This window comes from Agelaius phoeniceus, chromosome 1 (assembly GCF_051311805.1).
Source record: "Agelaius phoeniceus isolate bAgePho1 chromosome 1, bAgePho1.hap1, whole genome shotgun sequence".
Taxonomy (NCBI): domain Eukaryota; kingdom Metazoa; phylum Chordata; class Aves; order Passeriformes; family Icteridae; genus Agelaius; species Agelaius phoeniceus.
This window is the reverse complement of record NC_135265.1, coordinates 113677621-113702529: the sequence shown is the minus strand read 5'-3', so window position 1 is coordinate 113702529 and position 24909 is coordinate 113677621. Positions and strand designations below refer to the sequence as shown.

At 35.3% G+C, this 24909-nt stretch overlaps 1 protein-coding gene across 3 annotated transcripts in view; it reads left to right on the top strand.

Moving 5' to 3' along the window:
* The window catches only part of PCMTD1 (protein-L-isoaspartate (D-aspartate) O-methyltransferase domain containing 1), a 40738-nt gene extending 16107 nt beyond the window's left edge, over window positions 1-24631 (top strand). For 2 of the 3 annotated variants that reach the window (XM_054655031.2, XM_054655048.2), the window contains exons 2-6: window positions 1137-1560; window positions 5579-5681; window positions 17162-17333; window positions 18877-19000; window positions 21960-24631. In XM_054655031.2, coding sequence (XP_054511006.1) covers window positions 1254-1560; window positions 5579-5681; window positions 17162-17333; window positions 18877-19000; window positions 21960-22330 — 1077 coding nt within the window. In that variant the 5' untranslated portion in view covers window positions 1137-1253 and the 3' untranslated portion in view covers window positions 22331-24631. Of the gene's footprint in view, window positions 1-1136; window positions 1561-5578; window positions 5682-9017; window positions 9176-17161; window positions 17334-18876; window positions 19001-21959 lie in introns of those variants that run through there. The other variant, XM_054655065.2, reaches the window with a different exon arrangement.
* Window positions 24632-24909: the final 278 nt, after the last annotated feature.

Here is a 24909-nt window from a genome sequence, read left to right as displayed (position 1 = left end):
TTCACCTCTGATTGACCAGAGCTTTAATAGCCCTCAATATTCCACTTCCCCCAGTTTATATACTGGTCATGACACCCTATGGTATAGCATATCCCTTTGGCCAGTTCAGGTCAGCTGTCCTGGCCATGCTCTCTCCTGGCTTTTTGTGTGCCTGTGCACTGCAGAGTGTAGGAAATGAAAAAGTACTTCCTTGGCTTTTGGTAAACACTGCTGAAGTGTTTACCACTGCTGAAGTTTTAGCAACAGCTAAAACTTCAGTGTTTTAGCAACATTATTCACTGTGTACTCTATTCACCCAGAAGTGAGGCATTAAACTTCCTATTCTCCTGTCTCCTAGTCTTCTGTTTCTATTTTACTGGTAATTCATGCAACATTAAAAATGTTAATATCTGGATTTTGAGTTTAGTAATTCATAATGAAATAACTGCAGATAAAATACAGATCTGAAGGAATTATTTTGAAGTGAATATGACTTATTGCAGTGTGCTGTGTAGAATTACACTTATGAGCTGGCAAGCTGTTAAAAATTTCCAGGTACTTAAGGAGTTTTTATTCCTCTAGTGAATATGGCAGGTGTTAGGAGGGACTCAGATACTTGGAGGACTTTTTTTTTCCGTTTTTATTCCAGAAGAGAGCAATGTGCCATTGTATCTGCCCTAGTATTCTGTTTCAGCTCCAAAGTGAACATCTGAAAAGCATCTCTGGGACATCATCCCTTCCTGGGCTTTGTTTCCCCCATGGGGTGATCTTAGCACATGGAAAACAAGTTCCTTTCAAAATTAGCTAAGTTGGTACATGCTCCAGCTGCTATTGGACACTTAGCTCTCAGGATGGGACTGGAACTCACCCAAAGGCAGTTCTGTCCTCTAGGTGCCCCCTCAAATGTGTAATATGGGTGAAGGGTTCTTAGCACTAGGGTTTGCAGTGTCTAGCAAGCAATGCAGCGTAAGGGTTTGCATAATGTAGACAGCCCGTGCTGATGTATAAAGCCCATGTTTCTAAGCTCTGAATTAAAAATCTGAGGGGCAGAATTTTGATTACTAGCTGTCCTGCATCTTAGTTCTGCTTTGTAAAGTTATCCACTACTAACAATATTGCATTACTTGCTAATAGTTGTTAATTTCTTTGTTTTGCAGGATTCACTTGTGATGTCCTTCTGAAAAACAGCTGAGACTCCATTACAAACATATACTTTTGGGAAAACTGCTCCTAATGTATTTTGCAAACTAATTGAATTACTACGGAAGTTCAGCATGGGAGGAGCTGTGAGTGCTGGAGAAGACAATGATGACTTAATTGATAACTTGAAAGAAGCTCAGTACATTCGTACAGAGAGTGTGGAGCAAGCCTTCAGAGCAATTGATCGTGGTGATTATTACCTGGAAGGGTACAGGGACAATGCTTACAAAGACTTGGCCTGGAAGCATGGAAATATACACTTGTCAGCACCTTGCATTTATTCTGAAGTCATGGAAGCACTGAAACTTCAGCCTGGATTGTCTTTTCTAAATCTGGGTAGTGGAACCGGATACTTGAGTACAATGGTGGGATTAATATTAGGTAATTATTAATAATAAGTAACCTGAACGGTTTTATTTAAATATAGTGGGTTTGAATATTTTAGAAGATTATGCAAGCCCTGTAAAACCTTACCTTTACTTCTTTAACAATGACAGTAACATACATAAGGCTGGCTCTTTGAGATGTGTTGTTAAAATACTGTTTGTTATCTACAAGCATTTCACTGGTGCTCTAATTTGGTGACATTTCTTGGATGTTTTGGAAGAGGCAATTCTTCCTGCATTCTGTAGTTTAAAATTCTCATTTGAAAGGAGCAGTCCTTATTTTTGTTTAAAAGGGAAAGGAAGAGTGGAACAATTTTTGAAGACTAAAATTTTCATCTGCATTTGCACTCTATTTGTGCCTTTACTGTAGGTTACTGTTCTGATCTTCAGTTTATGGAAGGGAAAATCTAAATTGTAAAGGCTAATTTATTTCTCTTTAAGAAACTTAACTGAAAAATAAATCTGTGTCAGTATGGAAAGAGTTATTTTAAAATAATACATTTAATCAGCTGATTAGTGAGAAAATTTTGGGATGAAGACTGATGAGACTGTTTAATCAGGTGTGTAGGTTTTCAATAGAATTTTAACATACTAGCGCTGTGTTTTTTCTTGTTTTCAAATACATTTCCTATATGAAAAAAAGATGGAACTAAATATTGTTGCCTAAATTAAATTTCAAAACCCAGAGAGAAAAATGCATTAAATGTCTTCATCCCCAACATTTAGATTACAGATCACATGCACCAACAACTAATTTTTTTTACAAATTATTTTATTACATAAAACAGTAGTTATTTTGCTGTGTATTTTTTGTAGATACCGTTTTCTTGACCGTACTGCATGCAGCTTTTCCTTGGTTGTAGAAATCTTGCTGACAGCTAATATACAGATTTTGCTTACATTAATTTAGATATAAAACTAAGGTGTCAAGAGTCAGTTTGTTCATTTTCAGTTAATTAGTTACTTTCTGTCATAATTTATTTATTGGAAGGAAGAAATTATGGCTAATAGTGCATAACAAACATAAATTTGTTGGTATCTGCAGTATCTTTTGTTCTAATTAATACTATATAATATAAGAGTTATTAATACTAATAAATAATAACTGTTTTGTGGAAACAGGAGTTATGGTCATTCACAGGTAAAAATAAGGTAAAGCTATCTACTCTCATAGAGTGTTGCTTTTCTCTGTTTGGAAATGTTTCTAATTGAGAGTAGATATTTTTAATTGGATTGTAATATTTTAAGTGCAGTATTTAAACAATTAGTAAATATTGAGCATTTTTTTCTCGAAAATGTTTCTTCAGGGTTATGACTAAATGGTGCATGTTTATTACTGTCTTGTAGAAAGCTTTGTTACTTCATTATTCTTTCTTAACTAATACGTTTAAAAAAAAAAGACATTTGTTTATTGCACTTGATTCTGTGTACTGCCTTTGTATCTCTGTACTTAAACCAGTTTTAAATGGCTGGTGAACACTCCTGGGTTTGGCCTCTCTGTATTAAGCAGAATTGCTATCCTTCAGAATAGTATATGCAGAGTTGAGGGAATTAAACAGGAAAAGACTTGTCTTGTACAGCGGGTGAGGTTGGCTGACAGCCCCTGAGGAGCACACTTACCCTGCAGATGTTCCCGAAAAGGCAGCTCAGGTGCTGATGGTCCCTAGCAGGGCTGGAGCAGCCTGGAGCAGCAACTGCCTAGCTGCTTAGAGAAGCAGACTTTCCATGTTTTGGAATGCTGTATCCTGTCACCAAAGTCTAAGTGTTGTAATGTGTTTTGACTTCTAGGCTGAGGCATCGAAGATATAAATGCAGTTTATGTCTTTATTTTCTTACTGTATTCCTTCTGATAAAACTAGTTATGTATAATAATTATACTTAAGTGTTTGTTTTAGACCAAGGAACAGTTGCTTTAACAAAGAAAAATAAACAGATGTCGTTTCCTGACAACTAAACCATATTCATTTTTAAAAGCTCACTTTTTTTTTTCAAACCAATTTCAGTGAACACTGCAGTGAGGAACAGAACCATGTGGGTTTTGACAGTAGTTGAGTGTCTTTCCATTTGACAATGTAGTGAGTAATGTTTCTGCCACATTGGCAGTGTCAAAATGACTAGGTTAAATTATCAAATAATCTGAAACTGGTGATCACTTCCAAGTATAGCAGCGTACTAAGAAGACTGCACACCAATCCACAGAGATTAAATTAACTGTTGCTGAAACTGTTAAAATATAAACGAAGTTCAGACTAGGTGGTGGAATTGCTATCTCATTATGCTGAAAGAGGCCAGTTGATTTCAGAGAGTAGTGGAGATGTTGGTTTCACATTTTTAGAATAGCTGACTCTGCTTATATGTCCAGCTGTGACTTTCAGTGAGAGAAGAGAGCACATTTCTCATCTTTCCATTTAGATTATGAATGCTGTGGTGTATGATGATGTGGTAGTGTTCTGCATTCATAGTTTTAATTTCAGGTTGTTAGAGCAAATGATGCTTGTAGGATTTTTTTAGTTGCTTTCAAAGTTAGGTACTTGAAGGAATGTACATAAGAATTTTTGACCAGATGATGTTTATGCATTTTTAATTTACTTTAAATTACAAGGTTAAAGGAATTGTTATTAATTTGTAGGTAAAGAAAACTTACCTTGAATGCTGCTGTATACTGTAGAGCTGTTAGAAACATCATAGCCTATTATGGTACAACAGAATATTAAACAGCTAGAAAGGGGATTGCCTATGCCAATGCTTTTTTTAAAGTGACCAATAATAACATGAATTTACAGTAAAAATGAATGTCAGCAGAAGGTAAATGTTTTCACGAGTTCTAAGAACATCCCTTGTATGATAGCTAACTCTTGCCTGCAATCAGTGGGATCTTAAAAGCACTCCTAGTGGTTACCTGGTGGATTAGTGGATTGCTTTTATTTCACCCAGCAGAAAATATTCTAAACTATGTTGAGTTGCAATTATTGATCAGGTTAATGGTATATAGCTGTATGCTGTATTTTTGTTGCAGTAAAACAAAGCCTCTCTTACTAACCCTAGGTCTGTTTTGTTAATCTGTGTCCTAGAAAAGACAAATTGAATTCTGTTTCACTGGAGTAACATCATGGAGCTAAATATTTAGGAAAGATTTAGAATGCTGTAGAGGATATAAATATAAGTTTTGTCTAATCTTATTGATGTTTACTTTCCCTCTTTCCCTTCCCTCTCCCTTTTCCAATTCTATGCTCCAATGACTAAAGACCCTGGGCTATGAGTGCATGTTAAATTTAGAATCCTTAGAGCAAATGTGTCTGTCTGATTCAGATTCCTTCCTGATGTGGATAATCCTCATAATACTGTCTCATGATTTCTACTTGTTCCTGAAATAATAACATTAACTTTTGGCACACAGTTTGACTTGGAATTATACTTGGATTTGATCACAGGAAGGCAATGCAGTTGTGATGGGATTGTGATGAGGGAACATAATGTGTGGGCAATTCTACTGTTCTTGGTGGAAGTTAATTATTGTATTAAATTAAGAACAAATTTCTGATTTTGCAGTCTGCAAAATGGAAGAATGTATGTGGCTAAGGGATATAATTCCCAATCTCTAAATTGTCAGAGAGAAACTATGAAAAGTTTGCCATAAGAAGGCTTTAAAATCTAAATACCAAAATACAGACTGAAATTTTTTATTTGTTGTGTTCCAAGTAAGTAATGTTCTGTAAAAGAATTTGCTCAGACTGACTTCAGTGTAGCCAGGTTATTTTCTGCATGCTTACAAAGAAAATTTGTTCTGTAATTGTTGTAGTTCAGTCCCTGTTGTTTTATCAAACCTTTGGCCTTTGACCTTCCTCTTTAAGCACCAGTAATGCAGATGCAAAAAATAAGTTTGTCTAGCAGTGTTTGGAGACGTCTGTTTTATGTGGTTTTGATGTTTTTACACTATAGTGCTGTTCCATGTAGTTTTGCTGTGCTTAGAAAGGAAACACCACAAAAACACACCATGCTGTTTTTATTTACAGGGCCTTTCGGGATAAATCATGGAATAGAGCTTCATTCAGATGTGGTAGAATACGCCAAGGAAAAGTTGGAGAGCTTCATAAAATACAGTGATAGCTTTGATAAGTAAGTATCTAATTTGTCTAGCTTGCTTTGCAATAACATTTTTGGTTTTAAACTCAGCGTGTCATTGCTTATGAACTTAGAGGGGGGAGAAGAATGGCATCACACAATCAAAACCTAAAACTTCCAGTTTGTGTCTCTACTTCATGAGGTAAGTTGAGGCTTAAGAAGGCACTCTTTGGAAGTATGGGAGTATTTCTGCTGTATAGTGCTTAGCAAAGTGGATTTCCCTGCATTTTGGTGATGTGTATACATACATTGGTACGTGTGTGTATGCACATACATGCATATATGCATTTAGGAGAGTTACATGGTATGTGGGTGTCTTTGCATGTATAGAGCAATTTTTATCCATTAAAGCAGTTTTTATGTAGTTTTACATAATCTCTCTGTACAGTATTAACTTTCTTTCTAATCTACCCCTATTGATCTGGACATGAGTAATTTTTTCTGATTGCCTTCATGTTTACTTCCTGAAGAGATGGACTTCAGAGTATTCATCTATGCTCGTAGCACTACTCATTTTTACTTCAGGGTATAACTCTGGATTCCAGGGCTTTGAACCTTGTTGCTTCTACCTAACCAGCAATTTTTTATTATTTTAAGTTGGCCTTAAGAGTATTGGGAGTCTCTGCCTCTGTTAAAGGGAAAGCAAGGTTCTAGCTAGGGCTGTTCTTCGTAAAGACTTCTTTGCTTGCAGGCAATAAATTCTCCAACAGAGATTATAAGGTAACTTCTGGAAATGCAGAAAATCTTTAGAATTTTAGGAGTCACCTAAAAATTGCACATTCTACACCTCTTTCTTCCCCTGTAGGCAGCAAAGAAAATTTTTGCTGTCCTTTTACCTGTCTAATGGGCTTTATGATTGCCATGTTCTTGATTATGTTGGCTGGAGCTCAATCCACTTTTTCCCATATCCCAAACTTCAGGAGCTCTTGTCTGACCACAAGACTTTCTCTTCATGCTCCTAAGAGAAGAGTATCATCCTAGTGTTAACTGTATCTGAAGTAAATTTTGTAATTCTGATACTGGCTACATTATTTTAGTACTGTGTTAGCCCAGTGAAATAAATAAAATCACATAGGAGAACACGTATATCTTTCATTACTATTGTCTTAGTTTTAATACAAGCATTTATGTTGGCTGAGGTTAATCTATAACACAAGCTAGAACAAATAAAAATTGATTCAGTGAGAAGCTTTATGATGCAGTTTGTGTCTTAAAAAAATGTGCGTGAAATACGATAATTTGTGATCACTGCTAATACTGCATTAATGGCTCTGTTAAGTTAGATGTACCTGCTAGCTAGTGAATCCTGGCACATACCTTGTGCATTACTGTAGGTGTCTGTACAAGACATGCAAAAACTGGTTTTGATTGGAATGTCTTACCAATCAGGTGATAGGTTTATGTACAGAAATTAAAGGAAATTGGAGTAGCAAGGAAGTTTTGTCATAATTGAAACAAGATTTGATTAGGATAGTTTAGTAAATGAATAGCAGAACACTGGGGGGATTGGTTACACTTCAAAACATGCAAGAACTTGAGACAAACAAAACAAAACTGTTAAACATGATGTAAGTAAATGTCAGTGTTGTATGTGTTCCAAAAAAATAGGACTCTCTTCACCAACATAAGAAAAATTCCACTTCTGTGAAAGTGCTTTTTTTATAGAAATCTACCTGTAATAGCTGCAGTTCAGCTGGTACAATAATGGTTGCCTGGTTGGAGTTTGTGTTTTGGGGGGAATTCCCAAGTTGTCTGCATAACTGATTCTGGCTGATTGCTTTCTTTGTAAATATTCTGTATTTTAATGTAGTTAATGAAGATGATGTATGGGTTGGTTTTTTTTTGTTTTTTTGGTTTTTTTTCCTGTGGTAGGGTTCTTTTGTATTTGTTTTTACTGTAAATATCACATCTTGAATTTTAAGCTGATTCTCGAAGTAATGTTTTCTGACTCAGTAAGTCTGGTTTTGCTTCTTGTTTCAGTAACTTTTTCCTGCATCTTCGTTTATAAGTGAAAGATTTTTACCCAAAGTTATGGGACTGCACCATCTGAACTTAACTACTGCTTTGGTCAGCTTAGTATTTGGCTGAAAGAACACCCAGGGAAGAGATGTGTGGTATCTGTCTGCTGCTCAACACTGGTGTATTCCAAGCAGGAGTCCTCACTCTTTGAAAATAGATTACATGGCAGACTGGTATGAATGAAGTTAGTTGTCTCAGTGAATGTGTGTGTGAAAAATAGCTTTCACTTGACCAGCAGCCTCCAACAAGGTACCCAGGGGACATAAAGAGCACAGAGACTATGATGTGTGTTCCTGGCAATTATGGAGTTACACAAATGGGAACTTCAGTGAAGCTTTGCTTTGCCACTTCCCTGCATTCTTTCTTTAGTGTATTGAGTTCTGCAGTCTGATTTGAATGTTCTAAGCATTCTGCTTTTGAAACACAAACCACAACTTTAAACTTATGGGTAGGTACATGGAGAGATTCAGCTTGGATCATAAATAAACACTTTGTAACTTTGTTCCTTTGAGTAACAGGCAATTGGTTTTGCATCTGACTTCTGTGTGGAGGTGGATCATGATGATTTAGGTGGGTTCTTGCCTAATAAAACAAGATGGAATATTTCTTTTATGCCATTTGTATGGGGGAATGTTCCAGTGCTATGTGATACAGTTTAACTTGCTTTTTTGATTCCTGATAATAATGTTATTGAAGTAAAATTACAAGTTTGCTTTTCTACGATTCAGGTAAGGTACTTCACCAGAAACCTGACAGTATATAAAATTAGCATGTCCAGAAGGATTTGAGACTCAGCCTAAAGGGAGGGCTGTCTCTGATAGCTTGTCTTATCTCACTTTTGGCCTCTGGAATTATTCATCAGAAGAAGAGTTCTCAAATACCTGTTTCAAATAATTTCAGTAATTACTTGTATCTGTATCCATATCCCACCAATCTATAAAAACAGTTTTGATCTAAATGGAGGTGGAGTTGTGCATTCTGAAAGATAAAATGCAGCCTTGATGGACTTGATGATGTATGTTTGCCAGTAAAAGCAAAGGAGCAGTTCTTTCTTGAAAACATCTGAAAGTGTCATGATGGTTGAGGTACAAAGATTTTAGGTATAGACTAAAGAAAATTCTTTGTGTGTGAAATACATGTAAAGCTCTCTTTCATTCTTGAAGCCTTCAGAGAATGCATGCCAATTAAGGGGAAAAGAATCATTCCTTAAGAAGGCTCTATCTAAAACACATATGTTCAAGTACCAGGCCCCGCTTCACCTGTTTATTGAAGGGGAATGTGTTGTCTTTTCTGCTCCCATTCAACTTCTAGACCTAGAATATCCAGCTTGGAGAGAGAGCCACAGGGCAAGGCTAGGTTGCCCATCTTCTAGCACCCTATCAAAACCCAAACGTGGGTAAGCTGGTGAAGTCCCTGCTGTGAAAGAAAATCACCAACCCTTCTCAGGATCAAAAGAATCCACTTCAATGGTAAGTGTCAAGAACCCTAGTACTAATTCTGGGATAACTGTTATGGGTGAAACTCCTTCCTGAAGTCCTGTAGGAGATTGTGTTGGCATTAAAGAACATCTTCCAGTAGAATGTTTTTCTTCATTGAAATGTAAGGCTACTGGTAGGATTCTAAAGGCTCACTTTTTAAATCAAATTAGATTTGAAAGGTGATTCCCTGGTGTACACACAAAGAAAAATAGAGCTCCTTCTTGCCGGTCAGCTGGCTGGCTAGTGATTGCTGTAAAAATCTAAGCAGGAAAAAGCAGACTGTCTCCAAAACTTACTGATTATTTTCTCAGTTTAAATATTACTGATAACTTAATTTCAAATAGGGTAAATAATGCTTTTTTAGTAGTGAGTGAATTCTTGTTGAGATTTAATCTAATCAGAGCAACACAGGCAGTGGGATTCTTTGATGCAGAGGTTATGTTAAACAAAAAGGGAAGGAAAATAGGGGCTTGAAACACAGTCATTTTATTTATTTTAGAGGTATGAGGGAAATAGTACTTCTTGTTCTTTACCTTGTAAACCAGAAGGCTCCAAAGACAATTGAATCTGCTCTTACCTGGGAAGGACCTAAACCTACATTTTCCAAGTATTTGATAGTAACAAAAATAAATATTCTTGCCCTGACAACAAGAAATAAAATACCTTTAAAAAATAAATCCTGTAGTGGACACTGTCCTTGGAAATCTCTTATGTCTACAAGTTTTGATAGTACTTAAAAGTTTTCTTACATTAAAACAAGTGATGACAATACTTGGTATATTGCTCCTATAAAAGCTGTTGTTTCACAAAAATCCACAGTAGAAAATAAGACTTTTTCAACATATAAAATAATTTTCTGCTTCAGTAAAAATAGAAAGAAAATACTTTTCTCGTTTTTGTTAGAGACAAATCTTTCTCTAGACTTTTTCCATGGGTATCATAGGGCCTTTACAATAAACTGAACTGACAAATTTTTTCTTGCTTCGCTATGCCCGTTCACTTTTCCTAATATTCTCTGTGGAATTGCTGAAAAGTATTCCTTCAGTATTACTTTTCATTTTACTACCAAAATTTAGATATAATATGATGAAGTTATATTATTAAGGTTAAATTTTGTAAATCTGTGTTTCAAGAAGAGTGTCATGAGTCATAAGTATTTTTAAGCACTTTGACATGAGGATGGTTGACTTTTTCTTCAGAAGTAATTGAATAATGTGCTTTGGTCCACTCAATGAAACTGATGATAATATCAGAAATAATGAACAAGATAGCTAAGAAGCAAGACAGTTTTATTCAGAGATGGAAAAATGACGAGTATAAGGGAGGTAGAGATACAGATTTCTCACTATCCCTATAGCATTGCCTAGAAGCTGAAATAAGCTGAATTAATGTCTAGGACAAAAGTATTTAATAGAAATTTTGCCAGCATCACTATTGGCTATTACTGTAATGCTAATTAAAATTACTGTTGTAATTGGATGTAAGGGACTTAAAATGAAGTCTATGGTGAGAAGTTTTCAAAGATTTAATATTTTAATTTGTTTGTTTTCTAGTCTTTCTAGTATACCTGTAAAAGATATCAACAATACTAGTGCGTGAAAGGTGTGTAACTTCTCAGCAAAACATGCTAGAAATACCTGAATATGAATTTATAAAGGAACCAAAACTAGTTCAGAGAGCTTGGAAAAATGCTTAAATAAGATAGACTAAACAATGGAGAAGAAGCTTGAGAAAGGGTGGAAAGAGCTTGCTATCTTGGCCTGATACTGCCCCACTTCATAGGAAAAGAATAAACACTCTCTAAAAATTGTTTACCTTTATATCTAAAGCACTTTCACAGTCAAGTGAAGTGAGAGAGACTTAATGGAAATCTAAAAGTATTTCATTAATCTGTTTCACGTTCTTGTGGCATGTTATATCACATAACGCCATATGAATATTCATCTATTGTTTTCAAAAAAGGAAAGTTTTGAAACCTGAAAAATTTACTAAATTATCTGAAAACTTCTTTAAGGTTTCTTTCAGCGAATACATCAGTCTTTAAACATTAGGTTTTAGGAATGCTTGGAGTAAGATTACTGATTTAGGAAATTGTTGTTTGATATAAAGGAGCCTCTGAGATTGTATTCTTAATGCAACTGCACAAAGAAGCCACACCTTTCTAGGTTAAATGATGTGTAGCTTTTCAGTCTTTGTCTTTAAGACAGCATGGCAACTCATTATACAACTGCCATAGCTTTATACACCAGTTTTTGGGTTTGTTTCTCTTCACAAACAAATGTGCCAGAACTGGTGGAAATTTTGTTTCCTTCTTTCTACGCTTCCCATTTTTGTAAAGTGTAGTCAGCAGTATATTGGAACTAGAGTGAAAGTGCATTAGTATATGGGACAAAAGTAAGTGTTACTTCCTCATCACAGTAAGGAAAATTGTTTAATGTTTTATCACATATTTTCAGACTCTACGCATTTTGCAGATTCATTTTAATGTCTGGTTATTAATGTGCTTGGTGGTTTAAGGGTAGTTTGATGTAAAGCTAATTCCATGAGTTCTTAATGCTGGATTTTCTATTCTGTTTTGAAATATTTATTAAGATATGTTGTTTTGGGTTTTTTTTTCCCCACAAAGACTTGTGTGAAATTCTTTCTTCTAAAGTAGTGTCAGGGTAGTTCACATGACAAATGTTAACAATTTGCCAACCTTTTCTTATACATTATTAAAGTTGAATGGTAGTCCTTTGTGCCCTAAATTTAAATAAATTTAAATAAATTTCTCATTGGAAGGGAATTACTTAAAGCAGATTGATGGTACTGAATATGAATTCAGGCTTTTAGAGCTTTGAGTTGACCAACTAAAGGAAATGTGTATGGATGGGAAAAAAGCATACTAAATTCATGCTGACATGGATTTACTTTCTGTAAGGGCTGTAAACAGTAAGCTGAGAGATGTGAATGTGGTTAGTAATTATGGGGATAGGCAGAAGTGTACTGTCAGATGATATTTTGATGTGAATGTAGTAGTTGAGAGGTGTAAAATGTAGCTGGAGTGGTGCTAGTTTTAAGAACTAAATAATTCTTCTTGTAGACAAAATAGTTTTAAGTGGTTCCCCCATATTGCTTTTTAAAATCTCATAATATATTTTACTGTTTCCTTCAGATACAAATCTGTGGATGCTGACAGGTTTGGTTTTTTTTCCTTCAAATTACTTGATATTTTTCTCCAATGTTATTGACCTTGTTATTTTTTCTAAAAAAATATGTTTACCACTTAAAACAACAAAAAAGGAGACAATCTGTATCTCCTTGCACCTAGTTTCATCTTCACAAGACATCAGCATAACATCCTGCATTCATGGAGGTTGTATAGGTGGAAGAGCTTGGCCCAAGAAGTGTCCTGTACATATTCAGAGCTGGAAGTAATTAAAGGTAGGGTTCATGGGTGGGTGTCATATTAGGACCAACCCTAAGTGAATCCCCATGTAAAAAATCCCTGCTACCATGGTAGGTTAGTGTTACACTCTCCAGCTTCATTATTTAGTATTTTGCTATTACACATATACTAGATTGGTGGATATGGATACAAGAGCAACAAACTTAACCTTAGATCTTTGCTGTAAATGTTTTAAATGGTTGTTTATTTTATTACTGTAGTAATACTTTGCTGTGTTGCTAACTGTAGGGAATCTAACTTAAAAACATGGGCAGTTACAATCTATTACTTGATAATTTTCTTAAGTTTCTACAGCAAAGGCAAAAACTCACTTTAAATTCAACAGATTTGCCTTTTTTTTTTAATTTAGCTGGAAGAAAAGTACCTTTGCCTTGAACTTGAAATGCCCATTCCATGCAAAAGTCTTACATGCTTGGAACTGCTTGGTTATCTTGGGCCATTGCTACATGTGATGTGTGTGCTTAAATTTATTCTGTGGCACGTGTTTGTTTAAACAGAGATTTTCTGTTGCCATGTTATCTGTAATGGGAACTCTTAATTTCTGTTTTCTTTGCTGTTGGTTCTCTTGCAATCAAGATAGCAGATTCGACTGAAGAACCTGAAGTGACTAAACTTTTCCAGATAGTTCCAACACTTTTTTCCCTTCTTTTTGTTGTCTGGTGTGTGAAATAGTTTTTTTCATGTTACCAATATAATCTCTGTAAAGCCACCCTGGTCATGTGGTAGAGGTGAACAAACATTAAAGAACATATGGCAATTTTTAGTTACATTTCAGCTTGGAAATACACAAAATGTTTAAGTGAAATACTAGCTCTTCTTGATAGTTATAGTATATGTTTGTCAATACTGTGTGTTGAAGCAATAAACAATTTTATTTTCATCAATATTAATAAAAGATAGCTCCATGTAACGCAGAATGAAGTGTAATATCTGGTCTGTTTTGATACCCCAGATGCAATAGGAATAAAAGAAACTTTCTGGCTGTAGCAACACTTAGTGCTAAAAGAATTGGGGTTTGATTGTTAAAAAATGAAACTTGACCTAATATGATTGATACTACTTTCCTGCTTTAAGACTAACATGCTTTTGATGTGCCTGGTAGGTATTCTAAATAACCAAATACTTCCTTGTATTTGTAGAACCTTTGTATTTAAGTTTTAAATAATTTTCCTGATCAATTGATGGGGTCTTATGTACCTGAGTAAAACCAATTTAAATTTTACTTTTTTTAAAAATTGCATAGGCAAGTTAGCAGAATTTTCAGAATTATACTTCAGTCTGTGTTCGAAGGTCATCTCTTATTACTGAATTGGAAGTACAAGAAAATGGTACATATCTTTATCAGCTCTTTCTGATTCAGAGGTGTGTGTATAATCAAAATCATCTTAAGATTTAGGGATCTGGGAAAGAGTATTGCTGCATCTCTAGAGAGTTCTGTGTTTCATGGGAGTGTGGAGGGGCAAGATTCACTGTTCTGTAACTCAACTGTATGAGTCTATGTCCATGAAAAGTCCGTGATGCTCTACCAAGCAGGAAAGCAGTATGCTTTTCTTGTATTTCTGGTGTATCTGGTATGAGTCACTGTTCATACCCTAACACATGAAACAGTTATTTCTGAATAATTTTGTGAGAAGCACAAATGAAGAGGAATTGGCTTTTAAACAGGCAGGTTGCTGTTACCAGAGACAGTTTATCACCTTTTCCTCCCATTTCTTCTACCACCTACTTTTACCTTTCTGGACACCAGAGAATTACATGTGGCAGTTTGTGAAGTAGCAGCAGACCAGCAGCTAGCATACCGATTCAGGCCAGCTGGGGGTGAGCATTGCACAGCCAGGTGAGCTGATTAGATCTCATTTTTCATCTGACATGGACTAAAGAGGTGTCTTCAGAAATTACATGTAACCTAGTCCATAAAGTGTTTAGTTTTGCTGCAAGAAATGAGTCTGTCAGGAAGACCACCTGTTGACAGACTGGGTTGAAACTAACTGAAAAACTATGTGGAGGAAGAAGGTATTTTTTGAAATAAATTGAATAACAAATGAGCACCTGTTGTGGTCATGAGATTTGTGTCTTCTCAAAACTCTGCTAATAGTGTGGAGGGAGCACAGTCCAGACAATCCAAAGTGCCTATAGACAGAGTTAGTCTCTAATGCTTAACCCATCTTACTCTTACAAGTGTATTAAGTTTGCTTCTGTGTCTTTATTTGGAATTTGTGCCTTCTGATAGCAAGCTGCAGAGCTAAATGACAAATTATTTTCAGCTTTTACTATATTAGTAAAGACTACTGTGGATTTTTGTCCTCAGCTCATGTATATTTTGTGTTTGGGGAATGTTTCATGGGGTTTTGTTGTGTCTTGTATTCCTTGGATAGTTTGGTGGTCCTCTTTGTTTTAACAGGGTTTGACCAGTGAATCATGAGCTTTTAGGGTGGTTTCTAGTAGACGAAACAGGATTATCTGGTAATAAATTTGGTAGGTTTTATAGGAGCATTCTGAGAAGGTAAGAAGTTGAAGGTTGTGGGGGTGGGCTGGCAGGGAGGCCATCTTCATTTTTCTAAAACTAACCAAGGACTGTGTCAAGATTTAAAAATGCCTTTTGGAAAAATACCATCTTCATTCTCTCTCTGCCCCCTCCCCCTTCCTCCTTTACTTTTTAAGCCCACAAAAGTACTTTGCTCAGTCTTTCAAATTAAATTGATATGTTAATGCTTGATTTAAAATGTAGGTAATCTGAAATGAAAACTATAGCAAAAAGTGCCTGTTTGACCTGTGTGTGGAATGTAGAAAATGTAGGAAGGAGTATGATAGCCCAAGTGCATTTGGAATGAGATTTGCTTCTTCAGCAGATTGATCAGTGTCTTGGATTTCATTTTCTGCCTTGTCTAATGTATTTCTAGATCTTTCTGTGTTAATCTGGAATTATTTCAGCTTCGGTTCTGGCTCGTCTAGCTTTACCTTCTCAGTTTGTGCAACAAGGCAATTTATCCCTACTCCACTTCCATCTCCCTTTTTTATCTTCAATTGGCCAGTGTTGTTTGTAGCTTTCTTTTTTTTTCCCTCTCCCTTTGGATTTGGAAGAGAAAACGTGGACTGTTGACTTCAAGAAGTGCATGAGAGAGAACCATGCAATTGTTATAAAAAGATTCTGGGTTCGGTCTGGACTAATCAAAGAAAGAAGCATTGGAGTATTTTCAAGATCAAGCATCCCATCTTGGAGAGAAAAATACACTTCCAGCAAAAATTTCAATTTCCTGATTTGTTAATGGCAGCACTCTAGATGAGAAAGTCAGCCAAGCCTTACAGGCTTCATCCCTAAGCAGTGAAAGTTGCCAACTTTACTGTAACCGAAAAAATATTGATTTGAATGTTGTCAGGTATTGTACTGGGGTTTGCTAATGCTAGCCAAGCAAAAAGAAAAATTATTTTCCATTGATGGTCAGCCATAAAGTTCATAAAATGGCTACATGTATTTGTAGTTGCTAGAAAAATTCATTCCTTCTGGATGCTGTTTGAGATGCATTGGACTTTAATACTGCCAGATGAAGTTTATGAACTTTTTCATGCAACAGCAAGGGTGTTAGGTTTTATGTAATATTTTTTTCAAAGAAAATAATAAATCCTTTCAATGAGCTACTTTGTAACCTCTCCTTTTATATATAAAGTGCTTGGGGAAGAGGTACAGTTACTCGCTCAATGAATTTTTTTACAAAATGGTAGATTTTATTATGGTGTTAAAAGCTAAAGCAGTAACATGCTTCAGAGCTTTAAAAAATGTCAGCAAATAACAGTGTTGTGGCGAATTCATGCAGCTTTAGCAATAAAGTACTGCCCTGTACATTTTTCCTTTGGTGTTCTATGCAGTGACAGAGAACACCTACAGTCCTTTCAACTTGTGTTGTATACTTTGGTCCACTAAAATGCAGTTGTATTACTTCCATTTACTGAAGAAAATGAGATGTTTCCAAGATAAAGAATCTTCTGTTTTTTGCTTTGCATGTGGTCAAAAAAATGTCAGACTTTTGCACTGAATTACTTTTTGGGGAAAAGTGGATTGGGCTCAAGGTGGAAAATTGGGAGGTAGAGAAAAAAAAGAGCTTTTAAATAGACCCTAACTGAAAGAAAATTGAGGGGAGCTGCTAGGAAATTAAATTTTTCAATGTTTATTCAACAGCTTATTGTTGATAAGCATACTGTTTTAGTAGCCGTTGTACCATATAGCTTAAGATTTCTTAGATTAATCTACTTGCTTGTAGTTAGGAAGGTGGTGTTTTGAAGGTTTCTCTGTTTTGCATAATACATAATTGTAACTGCAAGAGTTTTTCTTCAGTGGTCCTTGATGTGGCAGAAAAAAAACAGATTATTTTCCAAGTAATGTCTTAATACAAACTTCTAAATTATGTATGCTAATCATTCTTCGTGATATAAGGGAAGATATGAAATATCTTTTTCTGTCTTTATCTGGACTGGCTTTTCTTAAAAATCCTAATTTGAAATGTGTCCCCTCTTTCTTTTTTTCTTCTCCTTAGATTTGAGTTCTGTGAACCTGCCTTTGTGGTTGGTAATTGTTTGGAAATAGCCTCAGACAGTCATCAGTATGACCGGATTTACTGTGGAGCTGGAGTCCAGAAAGACCATGAAAACTACATGAAAATTTTATTGAAAGTTGGAGGCATTTTAGTAATGCCTATAGAAGATCAGGTGACTTTAGTGACAATTTCCCCTTTTTATCTTCTAGTATGAGAAATATGTAATTTAAACAATGCTTTTGAATATATATTTGACTAAGTTAACATTCAACTAACGATACCTTGATTTGATGTATTGTTGCAGTTTAGCAGATACTAATCTTTTTAATGAAGTATTGAATATTTTCCCCTTAAATTTGTAGGAAAGCATCAATATCCTGCTTTTAACAGCCTGTTTCATGCTATTTCCTGTGTGTTATACCAGAACTGCTTTGAAATCTCCCTACCACACAGACATTTTCAGTCAGTACTTCAAAACAAAGAAACCACCTCTAAACCAGGAGAATGGATTTCAAAGAATACAAAATAACTATGACTAGTGGGACATTGCAAAGGGAGGAAGAAAACAAAGGAAAAATATGTCTGTATTCATAGCAGTTTTCAGTGTTGCTTTTCCATATTAGATGTAATCCTTTTCAGACAGGGGCATATTATTTTAATAATACTTCACACTTTTATCACTTTTCATTCTTAGACCTCAAAAGGCTTCTCAATGGTAAGTATTACTCTCCCTGTTTTACTAATAAGGAGATTGAAGAAGGCACATCATGTGACTTAAGTTGATGTCCTCCTAAATACAGATAATTACTAAAATTCTTGTTGATAAGCATGTTAGTTACTTTACTTTCAAAACAGAATTCTCACTTTATTGATCTGCTTTCTTAAAATACCAAAGGAATTTAAGCATAGCTTGCATGATTCTGTTCTATAAATAATTCCATCATTTATTCAGCTAGGATACTGTCAGTTGAAATTGATAGAATTCAAGTTAAAAGTAGTCACAAATTTGGAGAGAAATTTAAAGCGTGACTATTTTTACCTTATATACAAATGGATAGGGGCTTAGAGCATATAAAGTATGAGAAGCAGCTACAAGATCTGAGATAATCTAGCTTGCAGAAAGACGCTAAGGAAATGTTTAATTCCTGTTGCCTTCCTGAAAGGGTGGAGAATTTATCTGGTAGACAGGAGTCCAGTTCTCCTCACAGTGATACTGAAAGATACTGAAAGAACATTACAGACTGGCAGCAAGGGAGCTCTCTGCCTGCAAATAAGGAAGACAGTTTTTCATAGTAAGAATGGTTGAACACTACAGCGGGTTACCTAGACAGGTGGGGAATCAGAAAAGATTCTAATTTAACTTTGAAATTGACCCTGTTCAAGGAGGAGGGTAGGACTCCAGAGGTTGCTTCCAATCTAAAGTATTCTTTGATCTTCTGGAAAAATGAGAAAAAACAAAACTTACCTTATTTTTTACCTTAGGGCCTTAGTTTTCCAGCTGCATCTCTTCCCATTACAAAAGACCCTTATTTAGTACTCTAGTGACCAAGTGACATTTCAAGGTTTATCAAAGTGCTTTTTGTTCATAAAACAGCCTTAATTCTTTAATTTTGAAAAAAAAAAAAGGAAAAAAAGCAGTGTGTTTGAAACCAATCTGAATAGTATTGACTATGACAAAATTGTAACCAGTGATCTATTTTGGTTTTGTTTTGCAGCTAACACAGATCTTGAGAACAGGACAGAACACATGGGAAAGTAAGAATATCCTTGCTGTTTCATTTGCTCCACTAGTGCAACCAAACAGAAATGACAACGGCAAACATGACACTGTCGGACTGCGTAAGTTTGTGATCCCTCCCTTTGGCTTAGCAGGCATGTTACTGTGCCTGATGTTGGAAACTGAGAGGCTGTGCTGTAGAAACATTCCATTTAGCAAGCAATAGCTCACTGATAACGTTTTTGTGCTCCTGGTGTGTGGTCTGTGTTGTTTCACAATTAATATTCTGAATTGAAGTTAATAATTTAAGTAAGTCATAGAATGCTTCCAGCTTCTTTTCCAGCCACCTTTTCCTTTTAAGTTCAGCTTCTCTATTACAGTGGTATAAATAAACTAGAAGGATGCTAATATTAACATCCTTCACAGTGCTAACTTACTTGTGGTCTACAAGAGAAATTCTTTTTTTTCCTCTTCCCCCTGAAATGGAAGGAAGAGGTCTAAACTGGGGCTGTGGTATGATAGGATATTAATAAGCCCAAGTTTGCTTTATGTCTTTGTGCAGTGGATATAGACATACCTAGCTGTTTGTTACTAGTCACTGGGATTGGCTTTCTAGCTGCAATGTTTTGAGCAGGGGTAGTAAAGGTATTTAGAGAGTCTTTGGAAGTACACCTCTTCCCAAATGGTGAGATAGGATGATAACAGGAAAGGAGAAAAAGCTGACAAAGAAAAGTGTAGAGTTGAAGTTTTCTGTCAGAGTTGTCAGGGCTAGGAGTAGGACACAGAGCTATGGTAGCATGTGGAAAATTAAATAAACCAAACAAAGAGCCCAAAAGTTAACATGTTTTAACTGTGAAACTGATATAAGCCCTTCAGGAGTCCAGGATGTCCTTTCAGCTTGAATTGCCTGTAACTGCTGATCTATTAATTTTGAGTGTGAGCTTGCTTACATACATTAGGTACTTTTAATATTTTTATGCAAAGTATGAAGATAATTTCCTTTATATAATCTATTCCTATGCATAAACAATTAATTTTTCTTGTTTTAATTCTTGGTTTGAGCCCTCAGAAGTCATTTCCTGAAACTAATTTACTAATTCAAGATTATTTTTTCCTCTGTTTCATCCATAATGCATAGGTTGTGGTATATCTAATGATGAAATACAGAGGTGGCTAGTCAAACTTTGCAATGATTTTATACAGTCTAATTCCCTGGAACAAAAGAGGATTTTCTATCAATATTCCTAAATTTTCTAATGAGGAGTGCAGACCATGGACAGTCAGAGCTGAATGGTAGTACAAGAAAGGTGTTTCCTGTGTTATAATTTCAAAATGAAGTTTTATTGAGAAGAGGAAAAAATAACCAAATGTGGTATTGTTCACATTTAAAAGAAAAAAGAGTTAGAGGCTTGAAGTTGCACTATAAAATGAGATTAGTGAGATAGGCTTCTTTCCACTGCTCAGGTGGATCTGGTTTTATTAAAAAAGTTAAAAATAAAGCAAAAGTGTTCTTGTGGGTGTGTTGGGTGTACATGGAAGGGGCGGGAGGTATAAAAAGGAGTGTGCTGAACCTCAACAAAAAAAATTTAGCCAATTTCTCTTTTTTAGTTACGTCGTCTATTTGTTTCAAGTCCATAGGCCTATAATTTATCTTAAAAGTTCAAAATAGTCAACATGCTTCTTCTGTAAACTTTAGACAGAGTTTGTAGATGTCATTACTAAGTAAATGTACAGTCTGTGCCATACTTTGGACAACCCTTGGATGCTCTCTGACACATGTGTATTGTTACATAAATAGACTAAAATAACTCTCATATGTAAAATATCTGTCAGCCATTCTCAAAGTAGTCTTTTTTTGTATAAAACTACAGAGGCAGTGTTAAAAGGTTCATTTTATCAATGTAGTTACAGGTTAGGATGCAGTTCACTGGTAGCAGACAAATGGAAATACATGGACAGTAAATATCTAAAATTTTGCATCCTGTTCTTCTCATTAAAAATGCTAGCATTTGTTATAATTAGCATACAATCTGCAATCATAGTTTGTTTCACCTGAACTTACAAATGTGTTCTGGATGGTTAGATAGGGTTCTGTTCTTGAATTTTGAGCTGATGTTATACCAAAGAAATGGGACTTTTTTTCTCCTCCCCCCTCTCTTTGGCATGACCTGAAATCAGTATTGTCAGTGTTAATATCCTTTCTGTGTCAGATAAATTAATTAGTCTGCAACTGAAGTCATTGCATGTAACAATAAAGCTATATCAGTAGCTTTTATAGCTGAATGCATTTTCTGGAAGTGTAATTTTTGAAATTACTTCTTCAGTGACTTCTTCTTTGCTGAGGTCCCTGTTAATTTTATGGTATTCTGTACAGGAAGGAAGTGACAAGTTGAACAAGCTTCAGCTTTGGCTGGTGTGCTTTTTTGGTTTAGTTTTCCTTGGAATTAGCCATCCATAGCTCATCTACAGCAGGTGTCCAGCAGCCAAGCAGTATTTTGTCATCACCTGGCTGTCATTGGAAAACAAAGTTTTGGCTTTTTTTTTTACTTGTCGGTTTGGGTTTTTCTGCCTTTAGGACTTTAGTAATTTTAATTCTTCTTCTGCTGCAAAAATACAGGTGGCTTATCTGGTTTGTCACCTCTGAATTACACGTCGCTCCCTCATCAGTTAGATTCACTAGGAAGGGATCAAAAGGAGGAGGCAGAAGAAAGGCACTGCTTTAAACAAATATGGCACAGGGGTACAAATTGTTTTCCCACAACAGGATCTTGACTGTGGTAGCAGTAGGTGCCAAGACATGCCAGTTGCTAAAAAGTGAGGATACTTGTTCTATAATGTTTTAAATTTATTTTGGTGATCTGTTCATGCTTACTACTTCTCTTGCACATCTGTTAAAAGACCTCTTTGTTTCCTGGACTGTGCCACAGGGTCAAGGTGATGCTATCTAACCTTGTAACATCATTTACTAAAATTTCAATTGAATTGTTTTTGAACATCAGTCTCATTGCCTTGCAGCTAGTTTGGGGTTTCTTTGCTAAAGGGAAATTTCACTTAGTACAACTTACTTTTCTTTCATTTTAGCTCCATGTGCTGTTAGGAACCTCCAGGACCTAGCTCGGATATATATCAGACGCACTCTTAGAAACTTCATAAACGAGGAGATGAAAGCCAAGGGTATTGCTCAGAAGGCTCCTCCGAAACGCAAACGCAGGAGATGTCGTAGACGCAGGATTAACACCTATGTGTTTGTTGGTAATCAGCTCATTCCTCAGCCTCCAGATAGTGAAGAAGATGAAAGAATGGAAGATGATAACAAAGAGGAGGAGGAAAAAGATCACAGTGAGGCCTTGAAGCCAGAAGAGCCTCCTCGAAATCTGTTGAGAGAGAAAATTATGAGTCTACCATTACCCGAATCTTTAAAAGCATACTTGACCTATTACAGAGAAAAATAACTTGTTTTAAGTAGAAATAATGCCTACTGATAGTTCCTTTATTCTTGAAAATGTAGCATTTATTAAGAAGTAGGTGGACAGTTATTATTAGTCTTTCATCAAGACTGAAGTACAGCGATAAATGGTAACTTGTCTCTATCTTGTCTTTGCTACAAGGAAGACTTGCATTCGACAGTAGAATCCCTTTTTAAAAGTCTATTTTTCTTTAAATTTTGAAAATGCTGTTTTAACTCTGATAGAAATATATATTCCATTATGCAGCACTAATCAATATTTTGCATGGTAAGTCTTTTTTTGATCCCTAACAGATTTGTATTGATAAAAGGATGAGTGAAATTTTATATATGCTAAATAATTGGTTAAACATGTGCATCTGACTTGATGAGCAATTTGTCTGTATTTATTACTATTAGGGAAACATTTTAAACATGCAGACACTTACCTTCTAATGTCCAAATCAGACCCTTTAAAAGTTTATTTTACTATGGCTTTGTTGCAATCATTATTACTATGTTGGTATAGAATATTCCAACAACACAAGTGCAATAAATGTATACAGACACTGAATGAGCTGGCTTTAGTGAAATATGAAAATACAAGTTCTGAAATGGCAGATGACCCTGCTACTTCTGCATTTATCTTTTGCCAAAAGATCTTGTGACAACTAACAGCTTCTCTCAGAGCCTTAAAGAAACGCCGTGTTGAATAAGAAGCGAAGCAATGCTTACTTCAGCTCTGCTTATACTTAACTCCATTCTACACTGTCAGTATTTCTAACTAGAGGCAATTCCTCATTTGTGGGAAGTATAGGACACTACATTTATTTCTAGAGCTCACAGCATTGAGTCAAAAAGTTTGGTAATTCAAGATTGTAATTTAGATTTCAGTCATCTATATTTACTGCTTTTAAGTAGAGGTAGAATTTCAACAAAGTTTAGTTTGTATTGCTTATTGGGATAGCTATAATAGTAGAACTTAGAATTTGTTCAGCAAATGCACTTTAGTAAGTGAATTTTATACTTAACATGCATCTCCAAGAAGGTAGACTTGTGCCAGCCTATATTTTGTTTCTGAGCATGGCTCTTAGCACAAAAATATTTATAAAATCATATGCATCTTTTGGAAACCTAAGAGTAGCAGTGCAACTGTGGGGACCCACAATAGTGCTGATTTAAATCCTTCAGTGATTTTTTCCTCTTCTAGTTGTGAAGTTATTTGCAGTTCTCATTTTTAACTTTGCTTTTACCATCTTAATTTCTTCATTCTGTTGTAACATAACCATGAGGGTAAAAAGTTTATTAAGAACTTGGCATGTGATACATATTAAAAACCACAATCATAGGAAATGTATGCTTGTTAGACCCAATGAAAAACATTCCCATTGAAATATCCCCCAGGATACATTTTATAGTACTGGTGACACTTATTTTTGTGTAAAACAATGAACAAAATAATCGCATATTTCTAAAGCAGTAAATGTTCCTATTCCAAATATTTATAACCAACTAGTATCCGTATGGTCTAACAGTCCAATATTTACTTCAAAATACATTAGCATTTTGTTGCATCTGAGAAGGAAGGTCAGACACAGTCCCATGACACTGACTCTTTTTGGTGCATTTCATGCTGTAGTCCCTGTTTTTAAGGTACATCATAGTAATGTTTAAATGGAATTTCATGAAGGCCTGTTGTACCAGCATGTGGAGTTACTTTCCGCAATATATTTACTGCATAAGTAAGCAAAAGTATTTGAAATAAATATTCTGACTTTATTTTAAAAGCAGGAAAACCGTATAAGAAATAGTTTTCCAAAATAATGATACTAATAAAGTAATTGTGTTGCTTCAGCTATAAGAATTGAACATAATCTTGTTTTAAATGGGTTATTTTAGATGGAGGTTAAATAATCTGAAGTTTGAGATGTTTGTCTCCTTTCTTGGAATCTACATCCATCAGCTCAAGAATGAAATTACTAAATATTACTTAAGTACTTCAAGGACTTCATACAGGATGCTTTTTGAGAATAAATTTCTGCATTCTTTCATGCCTGTATACTTGGAAAAATGGACAGTGGATGACTTGTCATGAATCTTCAGTATGTAAGTTTTTTTTTGGAGTCACTGAAAGAGAATGTTTCCTCTGTGTTTTATATGTGGATTTATTTTACACTCTTGAATTTATATTTACATAAATAAAAGGGTAGAAACGCAAAATTAATTAAAATTTAATTTCTGCCATCTCACTTGATGATGGGGACATTGTTGCAATAAAATGGTTTTTTGTGGTTTCTGCTTGCTTGAATTTCTGTGTTTCTGTGGAAGTACATTCAGTTATTTGCAAATTCAGGTACAAATTGTTTCATAATTAGGTCAGTAATCTCTTAATAAAGGCTATTCTTGAATTTCAGAAGTATATATTCTCGCTAAATTGTGAATTTTTGCAAAGGTTGAAAGATAAGATGTTATTAATGAAATGGGGAAAGCTGTTTTGGTCCCAGAACTACTTTTGAAGTACTCGTGGAGAGTTTCCTCAGGAGAGCCCAGAAGCTAAACTTGAGCTATATACTGAAGAACATTTCC